Here is a 14,981-nt window from a genome sequence, read left to right on the forward strand (position 1 = left end):
GGGGAAGGATCGATTTCCATACTCTGCAACCCTAATAGGCTGGAGCAACGCGAGACCAAGAATCTTCCCCAAAAGCTCACCTGATTCACGTCGACCATCGTGACAAAAAAAACGGCAAAAAATCCAAGGGAAAAAATGTTCGTTCCATCTTAACGACCCCTCGGGCCGAACCGCGACCGCAGATTACGCTAAATGATCCCGTTGCTCGTTCTGGGGGCGAAATGAGGAAAACGAGCAGAGAGGGAGGAAGCTGAGGCCGAACGAAAGAGCCACCTAGTGTATAGTGTGCATAGGTGCGAGAGTGAAGTGCGGCGAACCGAAAAAAAGTGGAAGCGGGAGAAAATACGAAAAGAAGAAAAGGAAAGAGGATGCAATGTAGAGGAAGAGAGATAGGGAAAAGGGACAAGAGAAGGAAAATAGAAGAGGGAAGAGATGGTAGACAAGGCCGTCTCTAATGAGAACTCGAGCGATTTTCCATCGGTTTTTCCAAGCGGACGAAGGTCGCGGCCGAACCACGGAAAATGAGGAAATGTCCTCTCTGTTTCTGTTCACTTTCTGCTCACTTTCTGTTCACTGCTTTCCTCCCTTTGATTACAGGTATTTAAAGGCGGACGCATGCGTACTTTTAGAAAACTCCTATTTAGAACGTATCGCGCGAATTATATAAAATATTTCGAAATTTCGTCGCCATTGGACTGCGCATTTCTATGTAAATTCATATTTTTCAGCATATAATTTAAAAATGTAGAACCTCGTATTATACTCGAAGATGGTATCCCGCTAGGAGTAGCCATCCACGTGTTATTTAGCAATAAAGTTACAAAAATTTGCCAAATGTCCAGCTGGACAAATTGTAAGGTACAAATTAAACAAATAAAAAGAAAAAAGAATCTTCGTATTATGTGTACTCTGTGTAATTTTGCTCTGTCAAATTTCCTACAAACGCACAAAGGCTCATAGTGTAGTTATCGCTGTGGCGAAATGAAACACGGCTGTCGTGGTTACGTTGCTAAAATTTTAAGTCGTCCACTGCGAACGTTATATTTAATAAACATTTAGTACAGAGCGCGAAGTATCGTTTAAAACATGAAACATAAGTGATAAAGTCTTGCTGAATATCGACGCTTATTGATATAATATAATACGTTGCGCCTTCCATATACAGTTCCAGATTTATTTCAATATAAATATAGATAGCCGAATCTTATTACTAGGCTGCTGATGTTTATGCAAATTCATATTTTCATGAAAATGATGAAGCAAATGGAGCCTAGCTAGAAATTTGTTTCATCTGCAAAATGTTACAATATGCATCTCTATTTTATGCATATTTCGTATGCTTCTTCCTATCGAGTGAATCATCCACGTTTTATGCATCCACGTATAAATGCACGAACATCCGCAGTCTATCTATTGGGTTGACAACTAAGTGATTGCGGATTTTGTCATTACCACCTAATGGCAAAGTCCGCAATCACTTAGTTGTCAACCCGATATATGTAAGTCTATGTATATGTAACATGGTTAAAGTGCCAACAAAATTTCAGAATGTTTCATATATAAAACGCGTAATATAATTCGCAAAATGTCTACAAGTGTCTGAACAGTCTGGCGAGCTACTGTAGAGAGACAGAAGATCCTCTTCTGGGTAACTAACGACCGTGTCGGAGGCGGAGGGATGAAACCAGAGGAAGAAAAATGAAGATAGAGATAGAGAGGAGGGTTTTAGGGAGAAATAATGAGTCAGAGCATTGTTATTATTACGTACGTGTTGTTGGTCCGGGTTCAACGTGTCTGCCAAGCATTGTTTCCTTTTTCGAGCTGGCTGCATGGCTCAAGGACAGCGCCAGACAATGGATCGAGCTGTTCGATTCGAGCCAGTTCTCTTTTCCATTTACCGCGTGCATTCTATTCCCTCCAACTTCCCAGTCTAATTTATTTCATTTCAATATTTTAATAATAATTTTAATGATCTCAATGTGGCCAAAGATCGAGTATGTGACAATTTGTCGAACAAAGAGTGGAATTTGCTTGAACGAAGAACGAAGAATTATCTCTTTAGAGAATTATTTCTCTAAAATTTCATTTGAAGATTCTCCGCCTTCAACTTTAACTCTAACAGCGATATATATCGTTACCGAGTATTTTATGAGCAAATTTCTAATCGTCGGAACATATTTTACATAAATGAGCATTTCTACTGCTAACATGACGTAAAAGAGGCAAAAAGTATGTAAAAATCGAAACAACGAATATGCATGCACCGAATCGAGCGAGTCATCACGCTCCAGCTGAAAAGTATTCATTTTTCTCACGTAAATATTTCTAGAATGATCGAATAATGACCGAGAGGCGCGTGTACGTACGACATTTACAGACAAAAGAGCCCACGTACTGCCAATAATATGCAATTTCTTGCCTTCTAATTGATATGACTTATTGCGCAACTGACACGTTTCGAGCTGATCGGATCGGACAAATTTAAGAAGCTTCGTTCCGTCACCGTGAAATACATTCTCTCTGTTACACGTTATTTATTTAGACAATAACCAGCGATATCGTTTCCATCGTGTAATAAGTATTCTATACGATTCTCGAATATTCAAACGCGTCTTCGACTATCTTTCATCGATTCGAACGATGGCGCTTGTTACGATCTATTGAGAAATGTATAATTTCGTGTGCTAGACTAGAGTAGCCGTGTAGTAGTAACACGCGTATGTGAATATCAGTGTATGGAAGTATGTGTGTGCACAACGTCTCGAAAAACAAATGATTCTAACTGTTCCGTTGGCACTGTGATACGGAAGATGGTGAGACAAAAGGAATGCTGAGACGCGTGCAAATTTGTATCGACAAAGATCTTGGAAATCGTTTATTGAATAAATCTAAAACTATTTTAATATGAATTCTAAGTGTAACCTTGGTATTCCTTTACTTTTATTTCGGCGATTAAGATCCACAATTCTTAACACGATCATGAATCTGAACGTAAGTTCTTTATACAAACTCAAATTTCTTACCATTCGTTCTTTATGTATTGTAGTAAATGTGAAAAGTAATATATATACAGGGTGGACAATATATAACTAATTTCCAAATGCCGCCATACTGAAACGATGCGTCCATCGTGTCTTGTTCCGCTTTAGCGATTGTCTTATGGAAATAATCGTGGAGCGTTGCACAGTTGAGGAGCGAGTGAAAATTATTCAAACGTTTGATCAAGGTAATTCGTCGACTGGCGATGACTTTAAGCAAATTACGTTGACGATATCATCCGACCTGATAGATCGACCGATTTAATTTTACCGAACTTCCTCCTCTCGAGGGCTTTTCTTTTAACCCTGACCTTCCCTTATTTTCACAAATTAGTGGGTCGCTCGTATCAAGTGGACATTACAATGATAAAACATCAATGAGATAAAAAAGAAAAAAGACAAATTATTAATTTTGCTCTTTGTCGTTCACGCGTATTCGCGCTAGTTCTACAAAATGATCGGCATAAAAGTATCTTTCTGATATTATATTCCATACGTTTCATTTGCAGAAGCTGCTCCTTCATCCTGATACATTGGCCAAGGGATTATTTGAAGAAACAAACAGATATACGTAGACTTAAGAGATTCAAAGCATTGGGTGCAAAAGACAAATTTTAAGTGATTCTTAGATAAGAGAAGATAGCTCAGGGAAGACAGGTACCTTATCTACTAAATTTGTACACGTTAGTTTCTTCCGCAACGACAAGTGCTTGGTATTATTTTATAGTAAATTGCACTTACAATTAACAAAAAAAAAAATTCATAAATAATTTCCACGTGCTAATAGATATCCTGTATCAGCAGGACTGTTGTTTTTATTTCGTTTGAAAGTTATTGACAATGAATATCAGTCGCTTGTATATCGTCCAACCTGTGCAATATATCGTTTTTCCAGTTATTAATTACAAGGAAATCATACGTCCAGTCGTTAAAGGATACGATTCTCTTGTTTTGGACAAATGCTGGATATTTCAATTACATTGACTTCTTACCAAAGTACGTATTAAGTTGCGAATACGTATTCAAAAATTCAACTCTCCAAACATACGTAACTCCAAAAATCCAGCCATTCCGAAAGATATCGCAAAATTTCAACTACCGAGTAACGTACCAAAGTACTAAAAGTTCTACTAAAATCTTCATCTACGTAGTACGAAAACGTCTTCAAAGTAGGATCATCAAGCGCGTTAGTTGATCAGCGGAAGCGTGACAAACGCACAATCGCAACACAGCAATACGTAGCAGCACAGCGATGCGCGGACACGTGCAACATGTTCAAAGCATAAGTGTAAACGGATCGCCTAACCGTGATTAGATATGCGGCCAAGTACACGTGTATATAAGCAAATGAGCTGTACGATCCACAGTATGAAATCGTGGTAAAGCAGAGGCAGTGCGCGTGCCTTATCTAGCGACCTCAACTTCCACACCTTTTCACCATTTTCTACCCCTTTGCTAATTACGCGACCCAACGAAAGTTCAAAGAACCGTCGTCTTTTTTACCATGTACCTTTTTCTCCTTTCTTTTTTTTCCCCTTGCGTATTCTTCTCTCTTTGATAATCGGGGTTTCTTTTTTACGGAAACACCCTCGCGAGACGTTTCGAAAAGACACGCGGAATATGACGACGATAAAATCGCATTGATGGTATTCGACGATAAAAGTTAGTTGCGCAACGCTTCTCACTCCCCTCTCACGGAAATATCCTCTGTCGGAAATAGATTCAAGTACATGGACATCGATGGTTGGCTTGGAATTATGCATCGACTCAGTTCGTCAAGGCTGCTGGATCACGACCGCGGTTCCGCGCGTGGGGCGTTTGAACTATTCGCGCTTCCTTCGCGCATTTTCCATGAAAATGACTTCTATTACGTTTCCTACAGTGCATAGGGTTCATGACGTGATAGATAAAAGCTTGACGTGATTTTCTTAATACCGTTCAAATGACACTTCATCGTATCCTATTCCATCTTTCACGAATTTTAATTTATTCTAGCTGTTAGTCGTATTTCTGTACGATATATTGGGTTGTCCGAAAAGTTTCTTTCGTTTCATAAGGTGATAATAGATGAACAACAATTTCTGTTTTATATTATTTTGTTGAATTAGAAATAATATATTATTATTTATTGAATTTATGATCCATTTCGTTATATTTCTATTATTATGATCGTGCATAATTCAATAAATTAATATAAAACAAAGAACATTGTGCCTGTATTATTTCCTTATGAAACGAAAGAAACTTTTCGGACCTAATATATGGCACGTACGTAATAGAATAAGAACTTGATACGCATATCGGTAAATTTGCATACACATCGCTCCAAATGAGGCAACCATCGACGTTTCGAATTCTCACATTTTACATATTTCAAACTTCGAACTTTGCAATCTAACTTCGACTGACGACTTTAAACCTTAGCAACTAAAGCTCTCTCAACGATAGAATCTTTTATGTTTGAAACGCAACTACACCATTTTCCTCTACTACACGTTGAAACGATGGAAACGAGGAGGCAAAGGAAAAGAATGCAGAAGCCGTTCGAACGTTCGCCAAAGGAGATAACATAACCCAGATTACTTTATCATGTTAAGCGATGACAGCGTCCATAGGTGTGTGAAGTCGGACAGAAAGTCAACGCGTTGACCAACGCGTTGAAGTGGTAGCGATAATGGCTGCCCGTTGATGATATACAATACAAGCAACCACGTCGTTTGCCTACGCGGCGATCAACATAAATCGCGAGAAACGCTTTCAGCGTGAAAAATAGCTCGCCTTTTGATCGATCCGTATCGCGCCCGACTGTGCCATACGATTTCTACATGCACGCGCGTGCCCACTTTATTATACATGTAAAAGTTGAAGTAATAAATATTTCATTATTACCATTAATGTTTCATTAATAAGTAGTATTCGTGAATATTTATTAATGGGTAAACGTAATACTTTTTATTCTCCAGCTATTTTATTCTATTCTGCTATTAATTTAATTATATTTTATTAATTTATTTGTATCATATGTGCCTTCGTCTAGTATTCTACATATGTAAATGTATGCTTCTAACAGTAAAAGTTGAAACTTTAATGCTTCTACGATAAATACACTTTTACCTACGTAAACCTACGTACACTTCGTACGTCGATATTTTTCAATGTTTTTATTTTCTAGTCATTTTATTTTAAAACCATTATTTTATTTGTTATATGTGTCTTTATCTAGTATTTTACCTTATAAATATGTGTTTAAGCAATAAACGAATTCTCAATTTTCACTGGAAGCGTACATTTTTGTACTTGGTTTATTCGAAGCACTATACTGAAATGAAAACTGAGCAATTTAAACGAACGTTGTTGCTATTTAGCAGATGTACATCGTACGTATGTATGTGCAACTATAAGCGTAAAATGAACACCTCATGGTTCGAATAAATACCTGTAATAGCAAACATACCACGTGTAAATTAATAATTTGCATAAATTTATTAAGGCGTTATTAAGTTTTCATCCATTTTTTAGACCTATATTTAAAAAGTAGGCATTCAACATGACGCTCTTAATACCGAATATGTTGCAACAAATGATATGTATGCAACGTCTGATAAATGAATACATTTATTAAATATAGTAGACATTTTATGCGTGCTTCGTTTCTCTATGGTCTTACGGCAGTAGCATTGATCCACTAGTCAGTGTATAACTTATTACATATTACGCTTTCAATGTAACCTATACAGCCATGATAATATCATAATTTATCTATGAGCAAAGAAGTAAAGTAGATCTTCTCCCAACAAAATACATTAACATTTTTGTGTTAAAAATTTCAATTAATAAAATTAAAATAAAAATTTAAAATAGTAAATAAAAATTGATAGAAAAAAGATATTTTTTTTTTTCATAGTATAGTGGGATAGTTGTTTATACAAAAATTCAACGATATACGGTTTAAAATTAACATGGCAGCATGATCTTCAATCGAGCAAACTGACCTGCCAGATCTCATTTCGCAACACGTTTATGGCGCCACGAGATTATAGAAGCTATTTCAAAAGCGTCTAACATTTCATATAATAAGAAAAAGGTGTAATGGTCTGTGTAAAGAACACCTTTGGTTCTTCGAGATAACATTTCTTCTTTAAAAAATCGTAACAATAAAATCGAAAAATTTTTTATAAATCTATTAAATATCCTGTAGTAGATACAGATTCGACGTCTGTGATGACCTTGAAATCACGATAATCTCAAACATTTTGTCCCGAAACAATTTTTTCGATAAAATTAAAATCATACAAATAGTACAACTTAAGCTTATAGAAAGTATTTATGAATTTATGAAATTTTGGAAAAAAGCTAAGTTCCTCTTTTCGTATGCAAACTTATATAACAGGCTTAACCATAACCATCGAAAATTCAAAGACTTCCGCGTAACATCTTTAGAAATCGTCGAACTATTTTAAGAGACCAGCAAAAACTACTGAAGCCCAGATAAACATTTTCAACGCTGCAAGAAATCACTGTTTTATCATAAGAGCGCTGTCAATTGCGCGCGCGTTCAATGAAGCGAAATGTCTCCTGTCTAACCTCGAAAAATGCAGCTGTGCGTCTATCGATGATAACCAAACCTTCGTCTCTTTCTCTATCCGCAACAACGAACTAAAATTTCGAGACTTGAGAAATTTTCTGCCACCTAAAGCGAATCAATAATTGCGCAATTGTCCAACCACGAAGTACGCAATAAAGAAGAAAAATAAAAACTAACAACAGCATAATGCACCGAATAATGCGACCAATCGTTTTGTGCGAGCACGAAAACGAATGGGCTGAGTTTCGTGTAACGTGACCAAATATCGACCGGTCGAGGCAACGAAGGGTCTCGACGTCTAAAGCGGAATAATACAATCCCAGAAACACGACAACAGCCTAGGAGAGAACAGTGAAATGGCTGGCGGAGTGCGCAGTGAACCGTTCCCTGAGTTCGCCTCCTTTGGTTCGCAAAGTGGCAAGCGTCAATTGATCTACAAGCCTCGGCAGAAATTTATGACCCGCCCCTTATCAAGAGAAACCATCGTTGGTCGTTAATCGCGCTATGCCGTAATTCACCTTCATCGCGGGTCAGATGCCACTACTATGTCGTGCCAATAACACCTACACACGTTCTTCTATATACAGACCGTGCTCCTCAATTCCTCGTACAATTGAAGTTAAGACAAAAATCAAGAATAATAAAGTTACATTAGAGGCTCCATTTTCAAAAAAGATCTGGGAGAAAAACCAAATTTGCCTAGACTCAATTGGACAAGAATAGATAGGAGATTACTCTACATTCCATCATGTGAAAATATAGAATAAAGCTTTTTCGTTTAAGGCCTTGCTTTTGAGGTAGTCAAAATGGCTTTACTCAGTAAGTTTATTTTTCTTAATAAGTTAGCATAATTAATAGTGAATTCTCTAAGGTAAATTTTTAGAAAAGATGTTTGTAACGTCATCTTTTTCTACTTTTCAATTTATGAAATTGATCAATATGCATAGCTTGTAAACGAGTCACAAGTAAATATGTACAAATACATGTGCTACCATTTGGTCCGCATATAGTTCGTTTGGTTCGTATATATTCATGAAAACGGTATAGATATACGTGTCTCCGTACGTCCAAGTGGAGACGCGCGGCTATCCATAATTTGCCGCTCGTTACACACAGCTACACGAATAATACGAGATAGTAGAACCCGTAATATCTAAAGAACGATCAAAGTCTGTCTTTCGTGAACAAGAGAGTGGAAGTACGCTGTGGCTGAAGGCTGAAGGTACTTGTCGCGAGCAAGAGGCCCTCATTTGCCAGTCAAAGCGAGAGAATCTTTAAAACGTTAACTGGCAAGGTCACGACGTTTCAGGAAAACGATGGAGGAGCATCATTGTCTATATAGTTTCTATCTCATTCCCTCTCCCACTCGTATTCACGATCGAGGTATCAAAACAATAATAAATCCGACCAAAATAACGCGTTTACTCTTCGTTAGAAAAAATCACAATGGCCCGATAATGTCAACGAGAATGAAAGTAAAAAAGAACTAGAATACATTCAAGTGCAAGGTTGTGGAGAACGTTTTCAAACCGTTACGACGACTATTCTTCTTCGTTGAGGGACTCTCTCATATATGTATGTATATAACAGACAATCGAACGCGGTTATGTTATATACATACTGCGTTAGAAGAGACGAGGGATCGATTGAACGTATTAATTATGAGACAATGACCACTTACATTTTCCCGTGATCTGCCATCCGGTCGATGATGTCAGTAGACCAGCACGTCGTTGCTTTCTCGAAACCGCTCAACGTAGCCCTCGTGTGTACAGCTTTGTGTATTCGCACCTTGTTCGATAGTGCGGGAAACTACTACTGCTACCGGAACGAATTACGATGGCGTAAAACGCGGAAAAACTCCACGACTGATCACGAGGGAAGTTTAAGTGTACGCGACAGCATAGAGCCGGCTTGATGCGAAAAAAAAGTAACAGGAACGTAACCGCGTGCGCGACACCGATTGTTTCGTGATATTTCGTCGCCGTCTTCTGCTATCTCACTCTTCGCGGACCCCGAGTTTCCTATGTCGCGTGAAACAAACGACTACACCGCGATCGATTCACTGGCGACGCGAACGCCCAACACGCACGTCCCACGATACAAAATACGCCAAGACTATCGTCGATTAACGATGACACTGCGCGAAAGAAGAAAGTTTTTCCGATTAAAATGCAATTACAGACACTTCAGTACTCCCGGCCCAGACTGTCATCGATTGTTGACGAGCGTCTTGGCCGATCATGTCTGCTACCGGAGTAACTACAGCGCCATCTTGTGATATTTTCCACGAATCTCATGTGCGCAGAATATCTGTAGATCAGTAAGAACGCTTCTTATATCGGCAACTCGAACTTAGCACCTCTACTGGTGATTTGTGGTATTCGATTGTCGAGATGGAATCTGCTTAATCGATTGAGCATGATATTGACGTTTAAAATAAAAACTGAAAATGGTTTAGTGTCTTTTCTTTGGCAAAATATGTATGTACCATTTTCTTATGTCATCGATGCATTTTTAAATAAATTTGATTAAATATACTGTGATTGATTTTTTCAAAAAGTGAATAAGTTTTCTCTTATTCTTCTAAGGTAAGAAAATTTGTTTTATAAAATGTAATCTACTTCTACCTGATTTTCTTAAGAAGAAAGTAGGGTTATTCGATTGGATTTCGCAACAAATGATAAATGTATAAAACTTAATGTACCGTATCAAATTCGGGTTTTTAACCTATTGTATACTTTCACTATGTCATGAATAGAAGAAAATTATTAGTAATAACCGGGACATGACAAACATTTGATCGATTACATGCATGTGTAAGCCTAAATATCATAGTCAGGCCGATATTATCTCGGCTGCTTTTAAATTTCACATTTATCTGAGCAACTTAGAAAAATAGAAATCACAATGTAGCGCATGTTAAACTACTTCTTATCTCATAGCATTTAAGCGTCAGTATCTTTCACAGGACTATTCACACACAAAGCAGTCTACCAAACATTTCCTGCATGCTTAAATCTTACTCATTCTTGATAGTGATATGACTAATTATAATGATAATCATAACATACATATAACACGATTCGAAATCTCTTTTTCGCTATTTTAAAACGATGCTTTGCCATATCATATAGAACTGCAAATATGTCATACGTACTTCGACTTTTGTCTTTCTTATTACTTACGATAAACAATTATTAATACATTATTGTTTCCTTGAGGAATTGTATTGAATTGTAAATACCATTGAAAGAATGAAAAAATATGCATTATTGTAAGTTAACACGCAGTTATATCTATTCTTGTCGTGTAACCAATATATAGAATTCAATATTTAACCGCGAACAAAAATTCTCGTTTTCATTCCCACAGTGAAGTTATGGCGTGAACAAAGCATTTTAAGGATGGGAATATTATTGCCGAGATTCTACTGTTTTGCATACAATAGTTTGTTAGGCTAGACAGCTCGGCGAGTATACACAAAAAGTCATGCACATTGTTTCTCTCTGTTCGCCGCGTATGAATACCAAAAGAGATTAACGAAATTTAAACTCGCCTTCTTAAAATTTATAATTCCGTGCTGGCGCCCGACTGTTTACGCCCACGCGTCGTTGCCTACAATGCTACGCGCACAAACACCGTCCGTCTGCCACTTTAAAAACTGTTGACCGCAGATGCACTAAATTGTTTCATTTAACGACCCAAGCAAAGGTTCAAACCTTTCGTTCGAAAGTTTAATATTTTATAATTATGACCATTCTCAAATGTAAAAACCAATCAATTTAACATTTCGTCAATCGATCATGGATCAATTCAAATTGACATTAAATCGATATTAATATATATTTAAACTTATATCTATATCTGTTTACATAAACGAAACGAACATGATTTAGGTAATGCAATCATAACAACCTTGGGAATTTACATTTTTGTCGATGCTTCGAACGAAATCAGCTTCTCAGGCAAAAACAATGCCTTTGTTCCGTTTTTCTATCAGCTGCTGCATTGCCTTCCTTCTGTCGTTAACCTTGGCAAGCACAAAAGAGGATAAATACCAAACTGCGATAGAATAATTTCAACTTTGACTTCCTGTCCGTTGCAGCAAGCTAGTAACAAAAACTGTTACATACTCTCGGAAAACATTCGCCTACTTGTTCTTATAACCTCAAAAAGGATACAAAACAATGATACTCTGCATATCTGCATACAGTTATTGCTATGAAAATCCGATTGATTGACATTATGTACACGTACTTATGTATGTAGCACGAAAGTTGCATATAATCGCTTTGTTTGCGCGGCCATCGTGCCAAATTTATTAACAGACGTGTTTATAGGCGTGCGACATGTATCCTCTTGTCCAGCGCGTTTTATCTCGAACGTTTGCAAACAGCACAAGCGAACCGAAACGCACGTGCGTTTTGCAAGAGGCAACGGGAGCGGGTATTGACTCATTTCGTGCAACTTCCACGGCTATGCTTCGAACTTGCCAGCTGCGACCGAGAGCAGAGTCCAAACGTGCTCGATTCCTCAATCTCTAATTGTATTGTTCGTAAATTGTCTGATCACATTTTCACGAGTTAAGCCTTTCCTTCTTTGTTTCAGAAAAGTTCGCGATGTCAGCAGTGACGTTATCTCAGGAGACTTTGTCTGTGTGTTTATGGAAAGAATACGCAGCGACTAACAAGCAAATGCACGTGTGACGACTCGATTTCGCTTTTGGCGTATTTCGTTGCAAGAATAGCGCTTGATACTCTCTACGCAATTAAATCTCTGAAGATTATACCTGATTGATAACTTATCGTTAATCGTCTATTCGCGAGTACATACAGCGTCCATTATCATATCAAAATTGATTGATGAGAAAAATTAAGAAAAATTAGTCAATAAGAAGTATTGATAGATCATGCACGTTAAGTGAAACGGGCAAACAGAATAATAAAAAAATGTTCCGAGTATGTGTTTTTAAATTCGCTGACTAGTAATCGCTATTATTAGTTCCTACTAAAATAGTTGCTTTTTTATCCGCGTTATATATGCAGATAAGATAAAGGAGAATATTTCAACCGTTTGTATCGGTGGAAAATCGCCTTGTCAATTTCTAATTGCGCATATGTTAATATCAAGAACTCTTCACGATATATGCATATCTTGTACGACAGATGCGTTCTTCTCGTCTTTTTTACAAGGAAGATCGATGCGTGATTTGTTAACCTCGAAAACGCCACGAACAAGGCTTAACCTACATGTTAACCGAGAAAATCAAGCGAACGTGAAACAGGCAAAACAACGATTCTCCGTGTATTCTTTGAGCACATGTGAGGCAGATTGCTCCCGCGGCACCGATTTACGAAACGGCAATGACATTCCATGGCGTCGTAATTTTTCCAATCGGGTAACGTTTCAAATGTAGCCGCTAAGTCGAGGCCTTGGCTATAGGCAGAAGTTAGCTCAAGGACGACGACCGCCTGTCTATTCGAATTTCATCATGGTGTGAAGCTAAGCAGGTGAATGTCAGCCCCTTACGCCTCATGCCCGTAATGAGACATATCTTTCAGGTATAACGCTGTGCTCAGTAGATGGACCTGATTTGGTTAAAAATAATGAATAATGTAAAATGTTATCAACGAACATAAAAAATAGTAAGTAAATATGTAGGCTAGTAGATAGTCTTTAATTAAAGCTTTTAATATTCTGTATTGTCATGATGGAGATAATTAGAGTGCAGACGCTTATGGATTGGAAAATTGAAAGATAATTGAAAATGTAAAATATCCAAAAAAGCTCGTGTAATATTTAGAGGATTTTAGTTGAATTTATAAATTTCAAATCCATTGAAATCCCCTTATTTTATTATTAATTAGTAATCCATTATTATTAAGTAATAGTAGTAAATTCATTTGAAGAAGACATCTTTATTTTAATTTCCTAAATCTCATTTACCATCATCTCATTTACGTGTATCATGCACAAATGCGAAATTATCGCATGTCGAATTAGGATAATCCCTTCCTTACTATACACATTATATACACATTAGATGTTTAGATACGAAGGAAGAAATTGTGTATCCATCCTTTTGATCTGGCTGACACCTTGTGTCACAGTTCACGGTTGATTATACATAAGGCTAATGACAAGGTAGAGAATGAGAGACTAGTAAGTGATCCAGCTTCCTCGTTTATCTTGGGCACTAAGTTATACAGGTGGCACCTGCATGCTTCAAAGCGGAGGAAACCGCAGGTCGTGGAACGTCTAGCCATCCAGAGGGAGCAGGTTAAGGCGCGAATATCCGACATATCAGTTTGGTGAGTCATGCGTCTTGTTCGATATGTTCCGGCTACCCCGTTCACCGCCTACACGACCCGCCATATGAGTCATCGACGATTCTTGGAAACGAAGCGTGCCGCTCGTTTGAAATTTTCGTCGCCAAGTGACGCTACTGCATACTTTGGAAACAGTACCGACAAAATCAACATTCTATAGATTCTGGCATTCGGTACTCGGTACTATTCCGTTTGCTTGGAAAATTCCGCTCCAATGGCACTATCAATTGCGCAATATCATCCACACGTATTGCCAATAACAGAAGATAAGCATCAGAATGACATTGCAACAGTATCGCAAGTCAGTCAGGGATGAAACAATTGCAGAATAATTATCGTATGAAGGGTACAGGGATGATAGTAAGCGTTGTTAGTTAAACACGTTTTGTACGTCGTTTAAAAGATTCCTAAAATATGACTAAACGATAATCATAAGCGAGAGATTGGAAGAAATCTTAGTAATGTTCTATCTCCACATTCTTGAATATCAATTATATTTATCTTTCTGATAAATATTTGTAAGATTGAAGTTTTCAATATCAGATGAAAATTTTGTAGTGTAATTTTCTAATGTTTTATTTAGGTAAATGATTCGTTATCTTATACCAATTAGCATGTAGATTAGTGGAATCTTAACTGACCATCCTTATCTGACCCACCAATCCATAAAATGAATTCCTTGAAACGAGGTTTTAAATCTTCTTGCACAATTGAGTTAATATTATTACTGAAATTTTACGTCATAAATTTGGTAAGGGTAAAAATGAAGTTTAGTAAATGAATTTTACAAGCTACAAATTATTTGACGAAAAATTATAAAAATGTAAGAAGAAACCTATAATCTACAACTTCTTAATTTACTACTACAATTAATTTTCGTTTATTACGAAAAAAAGGAAATACTTAAGATTTTCTAGAGATGTATTTCCATCGATAACCGACCAAATAGAGCTCTAATTTATCGCCAGTACAGTAGTAAAACCAAGCAAAACACTGTTTGCATAAACAGTACCCTGACAAGCAGAT

The 14,981-nt window shown here is 37.2% G+C and overlaps 1 protein-coding gene and 2 long non-coding RNA genes across 6 annotated transcripts in view; 2 read left to right on the forward strand and 1 right to left on the reverse strand.

Annotated features, from left to right (window-relative positions):
* The window catches only part of LOC126921613 (TLD domain-containing protein 2), a 297,843-nt gene extending 288,078 nt beyond the window's left edge, over nt 1–9,765 (reverse strand). For all 3 annotated transcript variants that reach the window (XM_050733307.1, XM_050733306.1, XM_050733303.1), the window contains exon 1: nt 9,305–9,765. In XM_050733307.1, coding sequence (XP_050589264.1) covers nt 9,305–9,324 — 20 coding nt within the window. In that variant the 5' untranslated portion in view covers nt 9,325–9,765. The remainder of the gene's footprint in view (nt 1–9,304) is intronic.
* LOC126921652 (uncharacterized) lies at nt 1,268–5,175 on the forward strand. Its single transcript, XR_007712498.1, has 4 exons — nt 1,268–2,991; nt 3,074–3,226; nt 3,548–3,695; nt 3,934–5,175. It is a non-coding gene; the product is annotated as an uncharacterized LOC126921652 (long non-coding RNA).
* A 184-nt stretch (nt 9,766–9,949) lies between the features above and the next one.
* LOC126921637 (uncharacterized) lies at nt 9,950–14,491 on the forward strand. Of its 2 annotated transcripts, XR_007712479.1 has the most exons (3): nt 9,950–10,214; nt 12,235–13,271; nt 13,828–14,491. It is a non-coding gene; the product is annotated as an uncharacterized LOC126921637 (long non-coding RNA). The 2 variants fall into 2 exon arrangements; XR_007712478.1 differs by lacking the exon at nt 13,828–14,491 and having other exon boundaries at nt 12,235–13,539.
* The last annotated feature ends 490 nt before the right edge of the window (nt 14,492–14,981 follow it).

This window comes from Bombus affinis, chromosome 11 (genome assembly GCF_024516045.1).
Source record: "Bombus affinis isolate iyBomAffi1 chromosome 11, iyBomAffi1.2, whole genome shotgun sequence".
In the NCBI taxonomy this organism is placed as follows: domain Eukaryota; kingdom Metazoa; phylum Arthropoda; class Insecta; order Hymenoptera; family Apidae; genus Bombus; species Bombus affinis.